At 40.3% G+C, this 14,366-nt stretch overlaps 2 protein-coding genes across 2 annotated transcripts; both read left to right on the top strand.

Moving 5' to 3' along the window:
* The first annotated feature begins 54 nt into the window (after positions 1-54).
* LOC110063658 (uncharacterized) lies at positions 55-5,884 on the top strand. Its single transcript, XM_020770657.2, has 2 exons — positions 55-3,319; positions 4,900-5,884. Exons 1-2 carry the CDS (start codon positions 2,855-2,857, stop codon positions 5,044-5,046), a joined length of 612 nt encoding a protein of 203 aa, XP_020626316.2. The 5' UTR covers positions 55-2,854; the 3' UTR covers positions 5,047-5,884.
* Positions 5,885-6,143: 259 nt separating this feature from the next.
* On the top strand, positions 6,144-14,114 carry LOC110063657 (inosine-5'-monophosphate dehydrogenase 1-like). The gene is made up of 6 exons (XM_020770656.2): positions 6,144-6,841; positions 7,850-8,020; positions 8,695-8,876; positions 9,624-9,899; positions 10,616-10,958; positions 12,897-14,114. Exons 1-6 carry the CDS (start codon positions 6,577-6,579, stop codon positions 13,199-13,201), a joined length of 1,542 nt encoding a protein of 513 aa, XP_020626315.1. The 5' UTR covers positions 6,144-6,576; the 3' UTR covers positions 13,202-14,114.
* The last annotated feature ends 252 nt before the right edge of the window (positions 14,115-14,366 follow it).

Raw genomic sequence — 14,366 nt, 5'->3', positions numbered from 1 at the left:
GTTTTGAATTTTTTTTTCGTTAAATATTTCCAGTGTTTTCTTTTTTCACGGTTTTTTGACTTTTGCTAGTCAGTGCGGTGAGTGTGAAGCCCACTTTACTACAAACATGCTTCTTGGGTTTGAAAAAGATAAGGCTGTTGAACTGTACGGGTCCGCAAATAATCCCCAAATTGAACAGAAAATGATCCCGGACCGGAAATGATCCCCATATTGGACCGCAAATGATCCCGATCAAAAAATAAGGAATGGCATGGATTTATATCAGAGGAAGGTGAGAACATGTACAAAAATTATGAACAAAAACACATGTTTTATCATTTTACAAAAAAATATTCCACATTTGCTGTTTTGTTCTTCGAACGGCACAGTTCGTTTTCACTGTCACGCAATAAAAAAAATAATAAATCGAAAACCAACCAATGGAAAAAGCTAAGAAATTGTGATGTATGCTATAGAAGATAACTAAATAAGACACTTCTCCAAGTTTTAGGCCTGTGCATTTCCCTAAACTTCAGAAATTCATCGTAAATGTCTCCCAGAAATTTACAGAGCCCAGTAAGAAAACGCCATGTTATACATCCGTGGTACACCAATATGGCGGCCGGAATATAGTGTAAACATCTGGAACTTACTTTGGCTTTCCAGGCGACTGATTATCAGTACTAAACAAACAAGCATTTACATAAGCACTTTGCCTAATGCTCTAACTTCTAAAAAGGCTCAAAATCATGAGATAAGTATATATTTTTCAACAAACTCGATCGTAGCCTTGTGTCACGCAACCTCCATGACACTGAAAAAAATGCTCTGGTTTCCAAACGAAGCACGCTAATTGTAAACAGATATGAATATACCGCCTCTTATGCCTGTGAGGATAAAAACACGTCACGTGAAGACGATCTATCAAATTAGAAGTCTTAGCAAAACACATACTTGTAAACATCCTCGAAATCCCGGTGGCGATAGGATCAAACATCTATCAAACAGCCAACTTGTCAAAACGAAGCGCAAGCCTAATGGCCTTGCTTGATCATGAAGCTGAACTTCATAACTATAGCTTGGAATTTTGGCTTCTTAGAACACTCAAGTAGTCATTTTCGAAGAATTAAAGCCAAAATACGACCAAGGAAAAATTACAAAATAAATTTGATCAAATTTCGAGTGCTACACACTAGGTGTTTTACAGAGTGATGAAACGTTGTAGGCTTGTGGGTCTACTCAGGGGACAGCGTCTTCCTTAATAGTTGCTTCATGGCTAGATCAGATTTTAGTTTAAAACTTTAGACCAGTGGCGTTAATGGCTGATAAAATGGGATTTAACTATAACACCGAAATATCAATGTTTAACAAAGGAGGATATGTAGCGTATGTTGCACTCATCATAATTTGACTGAGAATTGCAAAGAAATGCAAGGCAAGTCGTGTTTTGATGATTGAGTGGTGATATTCATAACATCGTAGTTAGCAACAAAATTTAGTCGAAAGTATGAAAAAAAAGCAAGTTGTAAGCCATTATAATTATCAGATGGCTTTAATAAAAACATCGGTATTCACGTACGCCAATTTCCTATCCACACCATCCCACCATCCATGCCATTCGTTATTTTCTAGTCGGGATCATTTGCGGTCCCTATCGGGGATCATTTCCGGTCCGGGATCATTTGCGGTCCAATTTGGGGATCATTTGCGGTCCGGGATCATTTGCGGTCCTGGCATCATTTGTGGACCCGTACAGAACTCCTTGATCCAATAGTATTTCTCTCATCTGAATTTATACAGAGGATGTAAGCTGCACAGTAAGCTTGAGTCTTACACTTGCCTAAGTAAGGAAGTTAGTTTTTACCCACATTTAAAAAAAGTACCGTCGCGTCTATTTTATAGAAACAGTTTTAAAAATGAATTAAAAAATTCAATTGATCGCTAGATTTAAAGCACTTTGATAACCACGAATAGAAAAAGCAAAACAAGGCTAGGGAATTATTAATTTTAAGCCTCGCTACTAAAGGAGCTTAGACACTATATTTTGAGTTATTTTGGCTGCGAAGGAAACCCGAAAAAGTGGTCTACTAAGATAGAAAAACACCAAAGAGATAATAGTAAACTATAAAGGAACAAGGATGGTTAATGATGGAGAAGATTAACAAGGATTACAAACGACGAACTTGAAAAATTTAGGTTGCGCTTTTCAAGATGCACAAACCGTGAAACTTTAATATCTAAAGATGAGCCAATTTTAAATGCAAAGCTCTCTTTCAATCAATCAGTCAATCAATCATTTTACGATAACTTCAGAAATTTTCGCACGCTCATTGGCTAATTTTCATTGTCAATAAGCGGACAGACACATGAATTTATAATTTATGCGATGCGTCAACGAGCGAGAGCGTCAACGAGAGTTTTTAATGCGGCTGTCCTATTATTGTCAATGAAATTCGTCATAACATTGTCATAGTAGTCACAGCTACTTTGACAATGTTATGACGAAATTCATGATCAATAACAGGACTGACACATGAAAAACTGACGTCAATTTGTTAATTTATTAGTGTCAAAACTTTTGGTGAGGTTGCTGGCTGGGATATTGCGGTCTTTCGCTTTCAAAACAATATCGTGAGTTGTTTTATCTGACCGAATCGAAAAAAGGCTTAAAATGAGCGAATTAGTTAAGCCCGTTGTCAAGGCAACCAACGGTTTACAAGATTTGCATTTGAAAGCACTTTCAATAAAAATTCAACACAAACCGTGCATTCTGAAAACAATGAGAGATGTAAATGGATATATTGGTGTGTGAAACGCTTACTGCCTACTATAAATCTTTCATGTAAGGTCCGAAGGCTTTTAAATTGAACAAGTCATGAGCGAAAATGTGTCTTTAGATGAAGAAACATTAACAGATAAAAACAGTGGCGAAATTGCCGGCGAAGATGCTGCGAGTCGTGACTGCACAAATCAAATGGAAAAGAATTCGACTTCGATAGAAAGTGAAGCGCCTGAACTGAACACTAACGAAGTTGTTTCTGGCTACAATAATGTCGAAAGAAATGAGGAGGCTCTAGAGAATGATATTGGCGATTCACATTTCGAATCAAGAGTAGCAAGCTTGTCGTTGAATTCTGACTGCACAGAGAAAAGTTACGTGACGGCTGACGGAGAAAAAGTTGAAGATAATTCGCCGGCCTCAGCGAGTTGTAAGACTGACACAGTCGCTGCCGCCGAAAACTTCGAAGAAGAGCAAATCGGAATCCCCGCGCCTGAGGAGAATCCCTTCTTACAGTCGGTAAAATATTTGGAAAAGCATCAAATTTTGAGACTGTTTCAGGTGAGATTTGTGTAGCGAATATTTTACCATGCCGCCATCAACTCCAGTGAAATCGCATACGCAAAATTCAACCAGCAGAGCCTAGTAATTTTATTTTGGCTTTTGTCGATCATTAGAAGCACGATCAAATTTGCAAGCGTTTATTTTTCTCAAGCGACTGACGTACATTTCCTTGTATTATTTTATCGGTTAGAAACCAACCGGCGTTAAAAATAAGACCATGAAAGTACCGGTCAATAGCACACAAATGATTAACATAATAAGTGATCTTTTCATGGTTGCTTTACAAAATTAAAATTGTTGTTACTTAAGTTACATTTTGAAAAGTGAGATGTTCCCGAATTGGGTATCATTAATCAAAATATTATCTGCTCTATTCATAATCATAAGTAGAGTTTCTTTCTTGCTCTGAACAAATCACTGGCCAAAATCCTACAGGAATTCTGATCAGTGTTCAAAGTAAATACTTCTTGAGGAAACAGTATTAACCCCTCTCTTAAATGCAGATTAGATTTTTGTACTTTGTTCTGAAACTAGATAAGGTTTCAAGTATTTTATTAATGATTTAATCTGTTAATTCCATCCTATGGATAAAACGAGATATAAGTAAACCGACCAAGAAAAGATTTTTTTCGCTGTTTCCAACAAAAAAGACTAGTATACCAAGAGCGATTTGTAAATCATGGGGACTACACTCTTTCTTTTTTATAAGAATATATTTTACGTGGTTTATAAGAATATCGAGACAGAAATCTGCGAAACCGAACGAATATTTTAAGAATAAAACCGACGCTAAGATTTTGAAAAGAAGGTAATTTTGTGTGTTGAAAATTTGTAAATGCAAAACAGTTATGTACTTTTAACTAAGCCGTAAAAAGTTCTTTTATTCTCTTAACGGCGAAACTAGCCAAAAAAAACAATTAAAGCAGCCTAGCCGTATGCTCGATCCTAATAACATTTTTGCAACAAGTTATGTGTATCATATCAGGCTTCTGGCTTTGCTTGTAGTCTGGCTCCACAATTGCTTAAGAGTTTACTAGAAAATTTTACTATAAAAAAAGTTTACTATGAGTAAATAGATAACAGGCCTGATTGACTGACTAGTGACTGACTCCCTGAGACCGACTGACTGACTGACTGGTTGACTGTTTGACTGTTTGACTGTTTGACTGTTTGACTGTTTGACTGTTTGACTGTTTGACTGTTTGACTGTTTGACTGTTTGACTGTTTGACTGTTTGACTGTTTGACTGTTTGACTGTTTGACTGTTTGACTGTTTGACTGTTTGACTGTTTGACTGTTTGAATATTTGTCTGTTTGACTGTTTGACTTTTTGACTGTTTGACTGTTTGACTTTTTGACTGTTTGACTGTTTGACTGTTTGACTCTTTGACTCTTTGACTCTTTGACTCTTTGACTCTTTGACTGTTTGACTGTTTGACTGTTTGACTGTTTGACTGTTTGACTGTGTGACTGTTTGACTGTTTGACTGTTGGACTGACTGACTGACTGTCTGTCTGGACATGACTGACTGACGCGATATGATTGACTGGTTGACTCACTGTCTTGTTTCGTTACAGAATTTCGCCGCCCAAATTGTGTACAACAGACCTGACAACCCGCTACAGTATTTAGTTGACGAGTTGGAGAGGTCCAGTGAAGAGGCGCTGCAGGTCGCAAAAGAAAGCAAAGAACCAGTCACACCATCACCTGACTTGTGTTCGTGACAACCGCTGGCCAGCAGATACGAGAGATGAGCCGATGAGACTTACTTCAGCACACGAAGTTTCGAAGTTCCACAAGCTCTCGTCGCCTGGAAACAGCCGATCAGAGACTTACTTGTCGCAATATATTGAATACCTGAATATGCAAAAATGCTTTAGGAAAACTCAGCAACTATGTTAACAAAGCATTGTAAATACACTTCTTGCTTGCGGTTCACGCCTCGAACCCAAGTAGTAACATGCATTTTTCGTCTATTGAGGAGAGAGTAAAGGTATTAAGATTAAAAATATTTTTGCAGAGAGAATGAATGACTGAAAATCAGCATCTGACGGTAGACAAAATTAAAGACCTGAATCATGAACTAGAAGATTTTATGTTGATGTACAACCAAATTCTCTGCCAAATACTTTGGATGAAAATGTTCCCTCATTTTTCACAATCAAGTCGTACAAGATTCAGTTTTTCAGATCACTTGATTCCTTATTCCTGATTTAAATCTTTTCATCCTGCTTTCTTCTTTCTTAGGGCGGTTTTCAATACTAAGTGTCGTAAAACCAAAACCAAAGTAATCACTCTAGCTAATCAAGGACGCAAACAATACAGTGAACCAATCAATCAAGTTTTACTTCTGATTAGATAAAGAAAAAGTGGCGCGACTTTTTTAAACCAATCATGTAGAAAACTCCGTGTTAATGTTAGGTAGTTTGGCCTTGTAGGCGACTTATGTCCTTTTGTATTTGAATTTCTACCTGTCACTTGGCAAATTTGTAAATAAATAAATAGATAAAATATAAATAAATAAATGAATGAATAAACTAATAAATATTTATTTTCGCTTTTTGTCTTGCGCATTTCATTGTTAATTTCGCCGAGTATTTTGCTGTACTTATTCATGTCCTTGTAAAATCTGTCTTCAATATCAAAGTTTTAAAATTAAAATAACGCGAGAAAAAACGAAATAAAGAGAGAACTGCGCCATATTGGGAAAAGCCACAATCTTTTCGGGTACGACCTGCATCAGTGTTGAAACCGTTGTTCTTTTTTCATCATTTTATGCGGTATGCAAATTTGTGGCGCATAGGTGCCCCGGGAGAAATGTATGGTGGCAGCTTCGTCAACAACATTCTTTGCATCTCATTATTAACACGAGCGCTTGTGAAACTTCGAAACTTCGTGTACTAAGTGTCAGAACCGCTCTTCAGCTTGAAGCAATCTTCAAAAACTGTCAACGTTCTACATAACAGCACCAAGAAAGACAAGAGAAGTCATTGAGCATCGATTTCGAATAAAACTTCTCCGATCGTGAAGGAGATCAGAGAAACCGGCTTAGCACGCGGTGGGTTAGTTCACGTCACCGAACTGTTTAGAAGAACCTGTGCGTTCGTAACCCACGAGAAGAAAAGTAATAAATCGTCAATCATCGACGAGATCTGAGTTACCAACAACTTATCAACAGCGTTAAAAGTTCCTTAGAACGGACAGATCCGAACACAGCAGAAGTTAGCTAAACGCAGGACTACACCACGATCAACATGGCAGAATATTTAATAAGTGGTCACACAAGCTATGTGCCAGAAGACGGCCTCACCGCGAATCAGTTGTTTGGTAACGGCGCAGGTTTGACGTACGATGACTTCCTTATTTTACCGGGATTCATCGATTTCACAGCGGACAGTGTTGATCTCACATCGGCGCTTACAAAAAAACTTTCTCTGAAAACACCGCTTGTCAGTTCGCCGATGGACACCGTGACAGAATCGAAGATGGCTATTGCCATGGCCCTTCATGGTGGTATAGGTAAGAGGTGAAATGACCTGTTTGTGCGTTGCTTGATGTCTACGAGAAAACAAAAATCTTCTGAACTTTAGGGAACAAAAGAAAACAAGAAATCGAAGGCATCTCCCCCCGGTTCATGTATAATTTTCTCGTCCAAATGCAGACCTTTCAAAGCAGACGTTTTATACAACTTCCACTGTTTGCATTATTTTGGCGTGCACTGAGTCACATATAGGCTCTCTATTTGCACTTTTAAAATTTATATTGCGTTAATTATCCATCGAAAACCTCGCAATGATCAACAAACAATATTCATACAACTTGTCACGCAACAAAACAATTAACGTTGACGTTCGAGTTCATCACTCCGTTATCTTTTCAGACCATCAAATTAGCTTATTGTTGGTTTGGTTTGCAAATTGAATCATGTTTATAAAATTGCGTGATAGTTTGATTCTCGGTTATAAATTGACCATGTTACAGTTTATATTAAAATGCAGCATTTTTCCACTTCTGTCACTTTGCGTGCGCATAAGACGAATCAATTGCTTTTATGGAAAGAAGACGAAATCGAGCCTTACTGGCAGGAGATTCGCACCCGGGATGGGAGAGCAGTCGAGAGCCGATGGAGCGAACGAAGTCGACCGTCCGAAGGATAGCTAAACATTTCTTCCCCCCTCCCCTACCCCACCCCTTCCCGTCTTACTACACCCTTGCTCTAAACAACAGCAAAAGATTGGACAGCGACACGTTTCACAGTTTGTTTGCGTTCGCGAGTGCACTGACCAACCTAAAGAATATGCAAACAAAAGTGTCACGCAACGCACCTTTGGAGAAGCGTTACGTGTCTTACGGCTGCAAGTATCAGTAACGGAAGAATTAAACCTGATCTTGCCTCCGTCTACTGGTCTTTTGTCTGCCAATTTACTCACCCAGTTCTGCGACGGATCAGCAGCTTGACTCACCGCCTTGTTGCTGTGGTTTGACACATCTTAGATTCGTTTTTTTTGTTTTATCCCATTTTCTAAGGAATACTCCATCATAACTGCAGCATGGAATTCCAAGCTAACGAAGTTCGCAAGGTCAAGAAGTTTGAGCAAGGATTCATCAGTGATCCCATAGTTCTTAGCCCGGGTCACACTGTACGTGATGTCATGGACATCAAAAAGAAGTGTGGTTTTTCTGGAATACCGCTGACAGGTACGTTGCTGTGATCAGTTTCACATGGGAGGTCGAACGAGGGACTGGGTCGAGCTCTAGTCGGGGTGTGCTCTTGCTGTGTTCTTGGGTAAGCATTGCACGCGACTTGTGCGCCTGAAAACAGGATTCAGCAGGTGGAAAAAACTCTACTGTCCTGCCGTCAATGTTTTTGAACGGGAAAGGCACTGACGTCGCTGCAACTTTTCTCACTGGAGACGGCGTTGAATATTTGCGGAAAGGAATTTATAATTTCAAAAACCATATCAGATTGCAAAACGTGAAAAATATGAAACATTTTGTGTCTGCAAGCTTTTGGTTTGGCGCTAAAAATTGGTCGCCTGCGTCCGGCAACTTGCTTGTCGCTCGTCTAGTGTCGCCACGTACCTGATTAAATAGTTAAGTTATTTTGAACAAAATATGCTGTTCCTCGTCAAATTATACCCAGAATTCTCGAGTTAAGCATCAGAAGAGGCCAAACGAACTTTAGTTTTGTCTTTATTTTTGTTTGCTTCGAATATTACCGTGTCGTTTCGGTAGTATATAGGAGAGCTAGGTTTTGAGTCCCGCTCGTAATGTAGAATGGGAGGCGCTTTTGACCAATAGGAATGCTTGTTCTATCTGCTAAACACTTTTCGCGCCTTTATCCAACTGACCATCTGCTGATTCTTATTCAGATTCTGGTCGTCTCGGCGGTGTTTTAGTTGGAATTGTCACGTCACGTGACATTGACTTTCTCAGTGAGGATGACTACGGTTTAACGCTGGACAAAGTCATGACACCGTGGGAACAGCTTATTGTGGCCCATTCAGGATGCACGCTAAAGGAAGCCAATCAGATCCTTCAAAAAAGTAAAAAGGTATGTTGTTATACACTTGGTTGGCGTACCATAGAGAGCTCCTCGTTGGAAAATCTCTATTAAGTGAATAACGCTCTAACGTGGAATCCCTATGAGCGCACCCTTTATCTAAAGCAAATACGCTTCTAAAGCCCCGGCCAAACGATCGCAACATTTCAACGCAACACATTGGAACATTGTTGGGCGCTACATGTTGCGCGCGTTTGGCCACCCTGTTGCGACGTGTTGCGACATGTTGGGTGTTGTTGGCTTAAATTTGAAACTGGCAAATTTTTCATGCAACATTTGGAGATGTTGCATGATGTTGTAGTCGTTTGGCAAGGTGCGTGCAACGATATTACGCCCGAGCATGCGTACTAGTTCGATTTTCAATGCAACATGTCGCAACACGTCGCAACAGGTTGGCTAAACGTACGCAACAATGTTGCGATATGCTCCGTTCAAATGTTGCGATCGTTTGGGTGGGTCTTAAGAAGCTGAGCTTGTCTAAAGTGGGCACATTTCTGGAGCAGACTCTTATCTGAAGCGGATCCTTTGTTAGCGCTCTAAGCTTACACCTCTAAAAAGATGACCTCCGATCCTCCACGAGTCCAGCCCTCTCTACACGGCTCTTCATTAGTCCTGGATCGTATCTTTCACAAAGACAAAAACCGTAAGTTCGATAGTTTGAATTATCCCCGAGCTCGTATCCGAGTTGGCTTTATCGAGTAACTATTGACACTATTTAATTTTTTTTTCCTTTAACAGGCAAAGCTTCCCATTGTCAACGATAACGGAGAACTAGTGTCGCTGATGGCGCACACGGATCTCAAGAAAAACCGCGAATATCCCCTGGCGTCAAAAGATAAGAAGAAACAGCTCCTGGTCGGAGCCGCGGTGGGCACGCGTGAGGAAGACAAGCACAGAATCGAGGCTCTGGTGCAAGCTGGTGTCGATGTGATTGTACTGGACTCGTCCCAGGGAAACTCGACTTTCCAAATCGATCTCATAAAGTACACCAAAGAGAGATACCCGGATCTTCAGGTTAATATGTCATTTTTTCACAATAGCTTTCTTAGTCAAGATACGTGCGAATCAACAATTGCAACTAACAGACTCTTCATAATTTTAGCAGGCGTGCTAATCATTATCACAAAAATGTTTCGTCTCCTTGCTTTTGCGTAACTGAAAAGCATTTCTTAAAACTATGTAGACCTGATGCACAGCCGGATATACACTGTATACACTCATGAAAACGACTGTAATGTAATTTGAAAACTGAAGTAGAAGGAGTTAATGTGGTTGCTGACAACAAAAAATATCGATCTTGTTCAGGTTGGGGTTAACAACAAAATTTCTCACTTCGATGTTGTGCTTTCAACTTGCGTGGAGTGATGATGTAGTGGCGAAGTACAAAGAAATACTGACGTGTTCCAAAGGCCAAGCAGTACGCCCTGTAAAGCTTTTAGGACTAACTCCACAAAACATTAACTTGCGGTTACGATTAGGGAGGGCAGGTGGAGTTGGGCAATTTCCAAAAAAAAAAAAGATCGAGCTAATGCTTTTTACTAGCTAGGGTGTGTTTGGAAAAAAAATTCTTGCACAAGTTATTACTTACCAAAAAACATCATGCACAACCTAAAGATGACAAAACAATTTTATCCCCCGGAAAATTGCCCAACCTCCCCCACCCCCTCGGGGTTGAAAAATAATGGTTCGTCCCTTAGCTAAGTGATTTTCGTACCATTTTTTCTTCGCAGATCATTGCAGGAAATGTTGTAACCGCTGCCCAGGCAAAGAACCTCATAGACGCGGGCGCAGATGCATTGCGCGTGGGAATGGGAAGTGGTTCAATTTGTATCACACAAGAGGTGATGGCAGTCGGTCGGCCCCAGGCTACAGCCGTCTTCCGGGTCGCGGAGTACGCGCGAAGGTTTGGGGTACCTGTGGTTGCTGACGGCGGAATCAGATCCGTTGGTCACATTACCAAGGCGCTTGCTCTCGGCGCTTCGACCGTCATGATGGGCTCACTTCTGGCGGGTACCACAGAAACCCCTGGCGAGTACTTTTTCTCGGATGGCGTGCGACTGAAAAAGTATCGAGGTAAGGATTAGGTTGCCTGTGGTCCTAACCTGCTTTCAAAAGTCCATACTTGCTATAAAAGCTGTAGCAGAAATAAGTAACTTGCAGCTTGACTTTAATTAGGATTTCCGCATTATAAATATAATTGGAAAATTACAAGAGTACTCGGCCTGACTCAGCGGGCTTGACATGCCATGATATTACCGTGTTTATTCAAGTTCAACAAACACATCACTGCACGAAAACAAGTCTATTCTCCCGTATGAGGAGCAAAATTTGCTATTCTTGATATTAAACTTGTTTATCAAGTCTTTTTCCTTGATAAAGCAACTGCACAAAAAAAAAAAGTTCAAGAAAGAGAATTAAAAGGTAATTCAAGTCCCATGAGAATAGTTAGCCGCTTTTCTTTGTTAGTGTCTTCAAAAAATACATCAAGAAATGGACAGAAAAATTGAATGTGAGAGCTATTTACTCTGGGCGAAAAAGCTATTGTACCACTGCACGAAGGCAATTAATCGAATTATAGTTTTTAAATAGGTTACGCTGAGATTGAAGGGTACTGACCCTTCTGCCGCAAGATATTTCCGGAGTTTTTCGTTGATAATCCCACTCGACCGAGGTTAATGTTGTTGTCTTTACCCCGTGTGCTTCAGCTAAAGCCACAAAGGAATTAGCACGTTCATTAGCACACAAGATGATGCACTAACGACCATTTGTATCGTTGGTCGTAAAATATGTTTGCCGTTCAACGCTTGACCAGTTCAAGCCCTTGACTAAGAGCTTTCCATTCCCGTGCGTGCACTTGGAAATGATTCACTTTTCAAGTTGTTTCCAAATCTTCACATCATTTTCTTTAAGTCTACGAATTTAATGGTTTAGCACCTTACTTTTGGGAAAGAATCTTCGATGAAATTTACGAGAATTTGCAGCGCACTAAGATCCGATCCGTGCGTTAACAATTCAATTACTTTGCCCTAAAATTCGAAGCAGTCCTCTCCATCGAGCGGACTTCATCTTGTTCAGTTCTGAACATTTTGATGTGTATCTCTGCTATCTCGCTAATATATTTCCTATTTCCAGCACAGAAAGTGTTATCAGTGCGCCATTCGCGATTTTGCTCTTCCATTTGTCTCTAAAATTCGTTAATTAATGAGCAGAAGTGTTAATTTCCTGTGAAAGGGTATTAAGCAAACTCTAGGTGAAAGCTATTTCGCTAAGGCTCCCGCAGATAGCTGGCATCCTTTGCAAACACGATATAATCACACAAGCAGCTGGAATTGACTCAGATTAACATGTCCGGTTTTAAAATCTTGCTGCTAAACCTGTTATCTCATTAGCTTAGTTGCATAAGGCCACACGAAGCACGAAAGACGATGGCGCTTTTTGTGTTCCAGACCTCCAGTAGATACGTGATGCACTACCAAAACTCAGCTCAATTCTAGTGCAGTCGAACCTTACTAAAAACAACCTAAAGCGGTCTGAATGTTTCGTCCCAGCCGTGGGCTAATCCATACACCGCTCCATAGTGGCCACCCCCGTGCAATGGCCATTAATTCCGTCCCAAAGTGGCCGTCGCAGATAAGTTCAACTACGGAAAGAATAGTGCTTATTGCCCCTATTAACAAAACTATTTCCTGTATCCCTGGAAGAAATTACCGATATTTTAATTGCGCGGGATTGATTGGGAAAAAAGTACCCCTTTCCGCCCTGCTCTCACGCTCGCATCGCTCGTGCGCTCCACGAAAAATAACTCGCAGAAAGATAAAAAACGTCCGTGTATAGACTACGATGCAATCAGACCACAACAAAGTCGCCCCCCAAGAGGGGAGGGGAATAACCAACTTTCATTTAACAACGTTTTGGTCAGAATAACCGGAAAATCTAGGCATTTTGTTTTCAGTTTGTGTAAACTAGTTCTATCTAAGATTGCAGTTATTGAGTTGGCTTGTTTTCTTTCAGGTATGGGCTCACTGGACGCCCTCGAACACGGATCAAGTCAAAGTCGTTACTTCGTGCAAAGCCAAAGAATGAGAGTAGCGCAAGGGGTGTCGGGTACCGTGCCGGACAAGGGGAGTGTCCACAGCTTTGTGCCATACCTCTACACGGGCCTGCAACATGGCTGCCAAGATATGGGCACACAGAGCCTCTCTGCAACACGATCCATGATGTACAGCGGTCAACTCAAGTTTGAGAAGAGATCTCCCTCGGCGCAAGTCGAAGGAGGCGTCCATGGTCTGCATTCCTACGAGAAAAGGCTGTATTGACGAATCCGATGAATTAAATTCGTTTAATTGCGTGACATTTCTTTGAAGAGAAACTTGTGTGGACTTGAATAAACAGCGTCACTCTCCGCTCGCTCAATTCTTCCGCTCAAAAGATGAATTATATTCTACACAAATTCTATATTGAAGGCATTGATTTAAGTTAGCAGAGACCATGTGTAATTTTACCAGCACGCAAGGAAATTCAAAATCGAGGATCGACCAATCATGGTACCACATAGATCTCTGTAGACCTACGTCATCAGCACCAGAATTTTTGTAGAATCCTCAACCTCGTTGCCAGGAGAGAGAGCCTGAGAACGAAGTTCTGGACCTCTTGAGAGAGGGAAGAAAAGAGCCGAAACGAAGGGAAGGAAAATGACAGTCAGCAGACATGAATTTAGTTTGAAGGAGCGAAGTCACGGTTTGCTCATCTGGCAATATTGAGCCTAAGTTTTTCAAGGTCGTCGTTTGTAATCCGTGTTACTCTTCTCCATCCTTAGCCATCCTTGTTCCTTCATGGTTTATTATTATTATCTCTGAGGTGTTTTTCTATCTAGTAAACTACTATTTTCAGGTTTCGTTCAATTTAAAAGTAATTTTGTGCGCGGCCAAAAAACTGCGATTGAGCTCCTTTAGCGTTGATTGAAGTTGTGTGCCGTTTTCCAAAATTGCTCTGCGAAAGTTACCAGCTGTTTCGAACTGGTTAAGAAATTGCGCAAGAAGAGTTGTTATTTTGATATATGACAATACTGTTTCTATCTGTTGTAGTTTTTGAGAGGCGAGTTTTTTTTCATAACTGTTAAAGCTGTTAATATTTACTGTGAATATTTACAGTTTGCTGGTCGCACATCAGCCAAGATATTAATATTGCTTTGCAAAAGAATTATAATAAAGTGGTATTTTCAGAAAAAAATGGTTGTATTTTGGAGAGATTAATATCCCTTAAAATATACTGTACTTAATTTTTCTGAAACAAACAAAAGCCTCAATGGTCTCGAACTGAACGGTGAAAGAAGTTAACTCGACATTATTCTTTAATTAACATCAGTCTGACTCACTCATTCATTCACCTCGAGTTCACCCTCTAATTGTCTCGTCGACCGCGATGCAACCAATCAGATTCGCGTATTTTTAACTAAAACATGTGTCCAGTGAAGGTTGATAC

Source organism: Orbicella faveolata, unplaced genomic scaffold (genome assembly GCF_042242905.1).
Source record: "Orbicella faveolata isolate gen_17 unplaced genomic scaffold, um_ofav_v1 contig_12, whole genome shotgun sequence".
In the NCBI taxonomy this organism is placed as follows: Eukaryota; Metazoa; Cnidaria; class Anthozoa; order Scleractinia; family Merulinidae; genus Orbicella; species Orbicella faveolata.
The sequence above is the reverse complement of the archived record's forward strand: the minus strand, read 5'-3'. Positions and strand labels throughout refer to the sequence as shown.

What these genes read in the sequence shown, in the direction of transcription:
- LOC110063657 (XM_020770656.2), top strand. Translation starts at nt 6,577, where the DNA reads ATGGCAGAATATTTAATAAGTGGTCACACAAGCTATGTGCCAGAAGAC. An exon ending in TTCTGGAATACCGCTGACAG is followed by an intron (nt 8,021 to 8,694) that starts GTACGTTGCTGT and finishes ATTCTTATTCAG; the next exon opens with ATTCTGGTCGTCTCGGCGGT. An exon ending in GCGACTGAAAAAGTATCGAG is followed by an intron (nt 10,959 to 12,896) that starts GTAAGGATTAGG and finishes GTTTTCTTTCAG; the next exon opens with GTATGGGCTCACTGGACGCC.
- LOC110063658 (XM_020770657.2), top strand. Translation starts at nt 2,855, where the DNA reads ATGAGCGAAAATGTGTCTTTAGATGAAGAAACATTAACAGATAAAAAC. An exon ending in AAATTTTGAGACTGTTTCAG is followed by an intron (nt 3,320 to 4,899) that starts GTGAGATTTGTG and finishes GTTTCGTTACAG; the next exon opens with AATTTCGCCGCCCAAATTGT.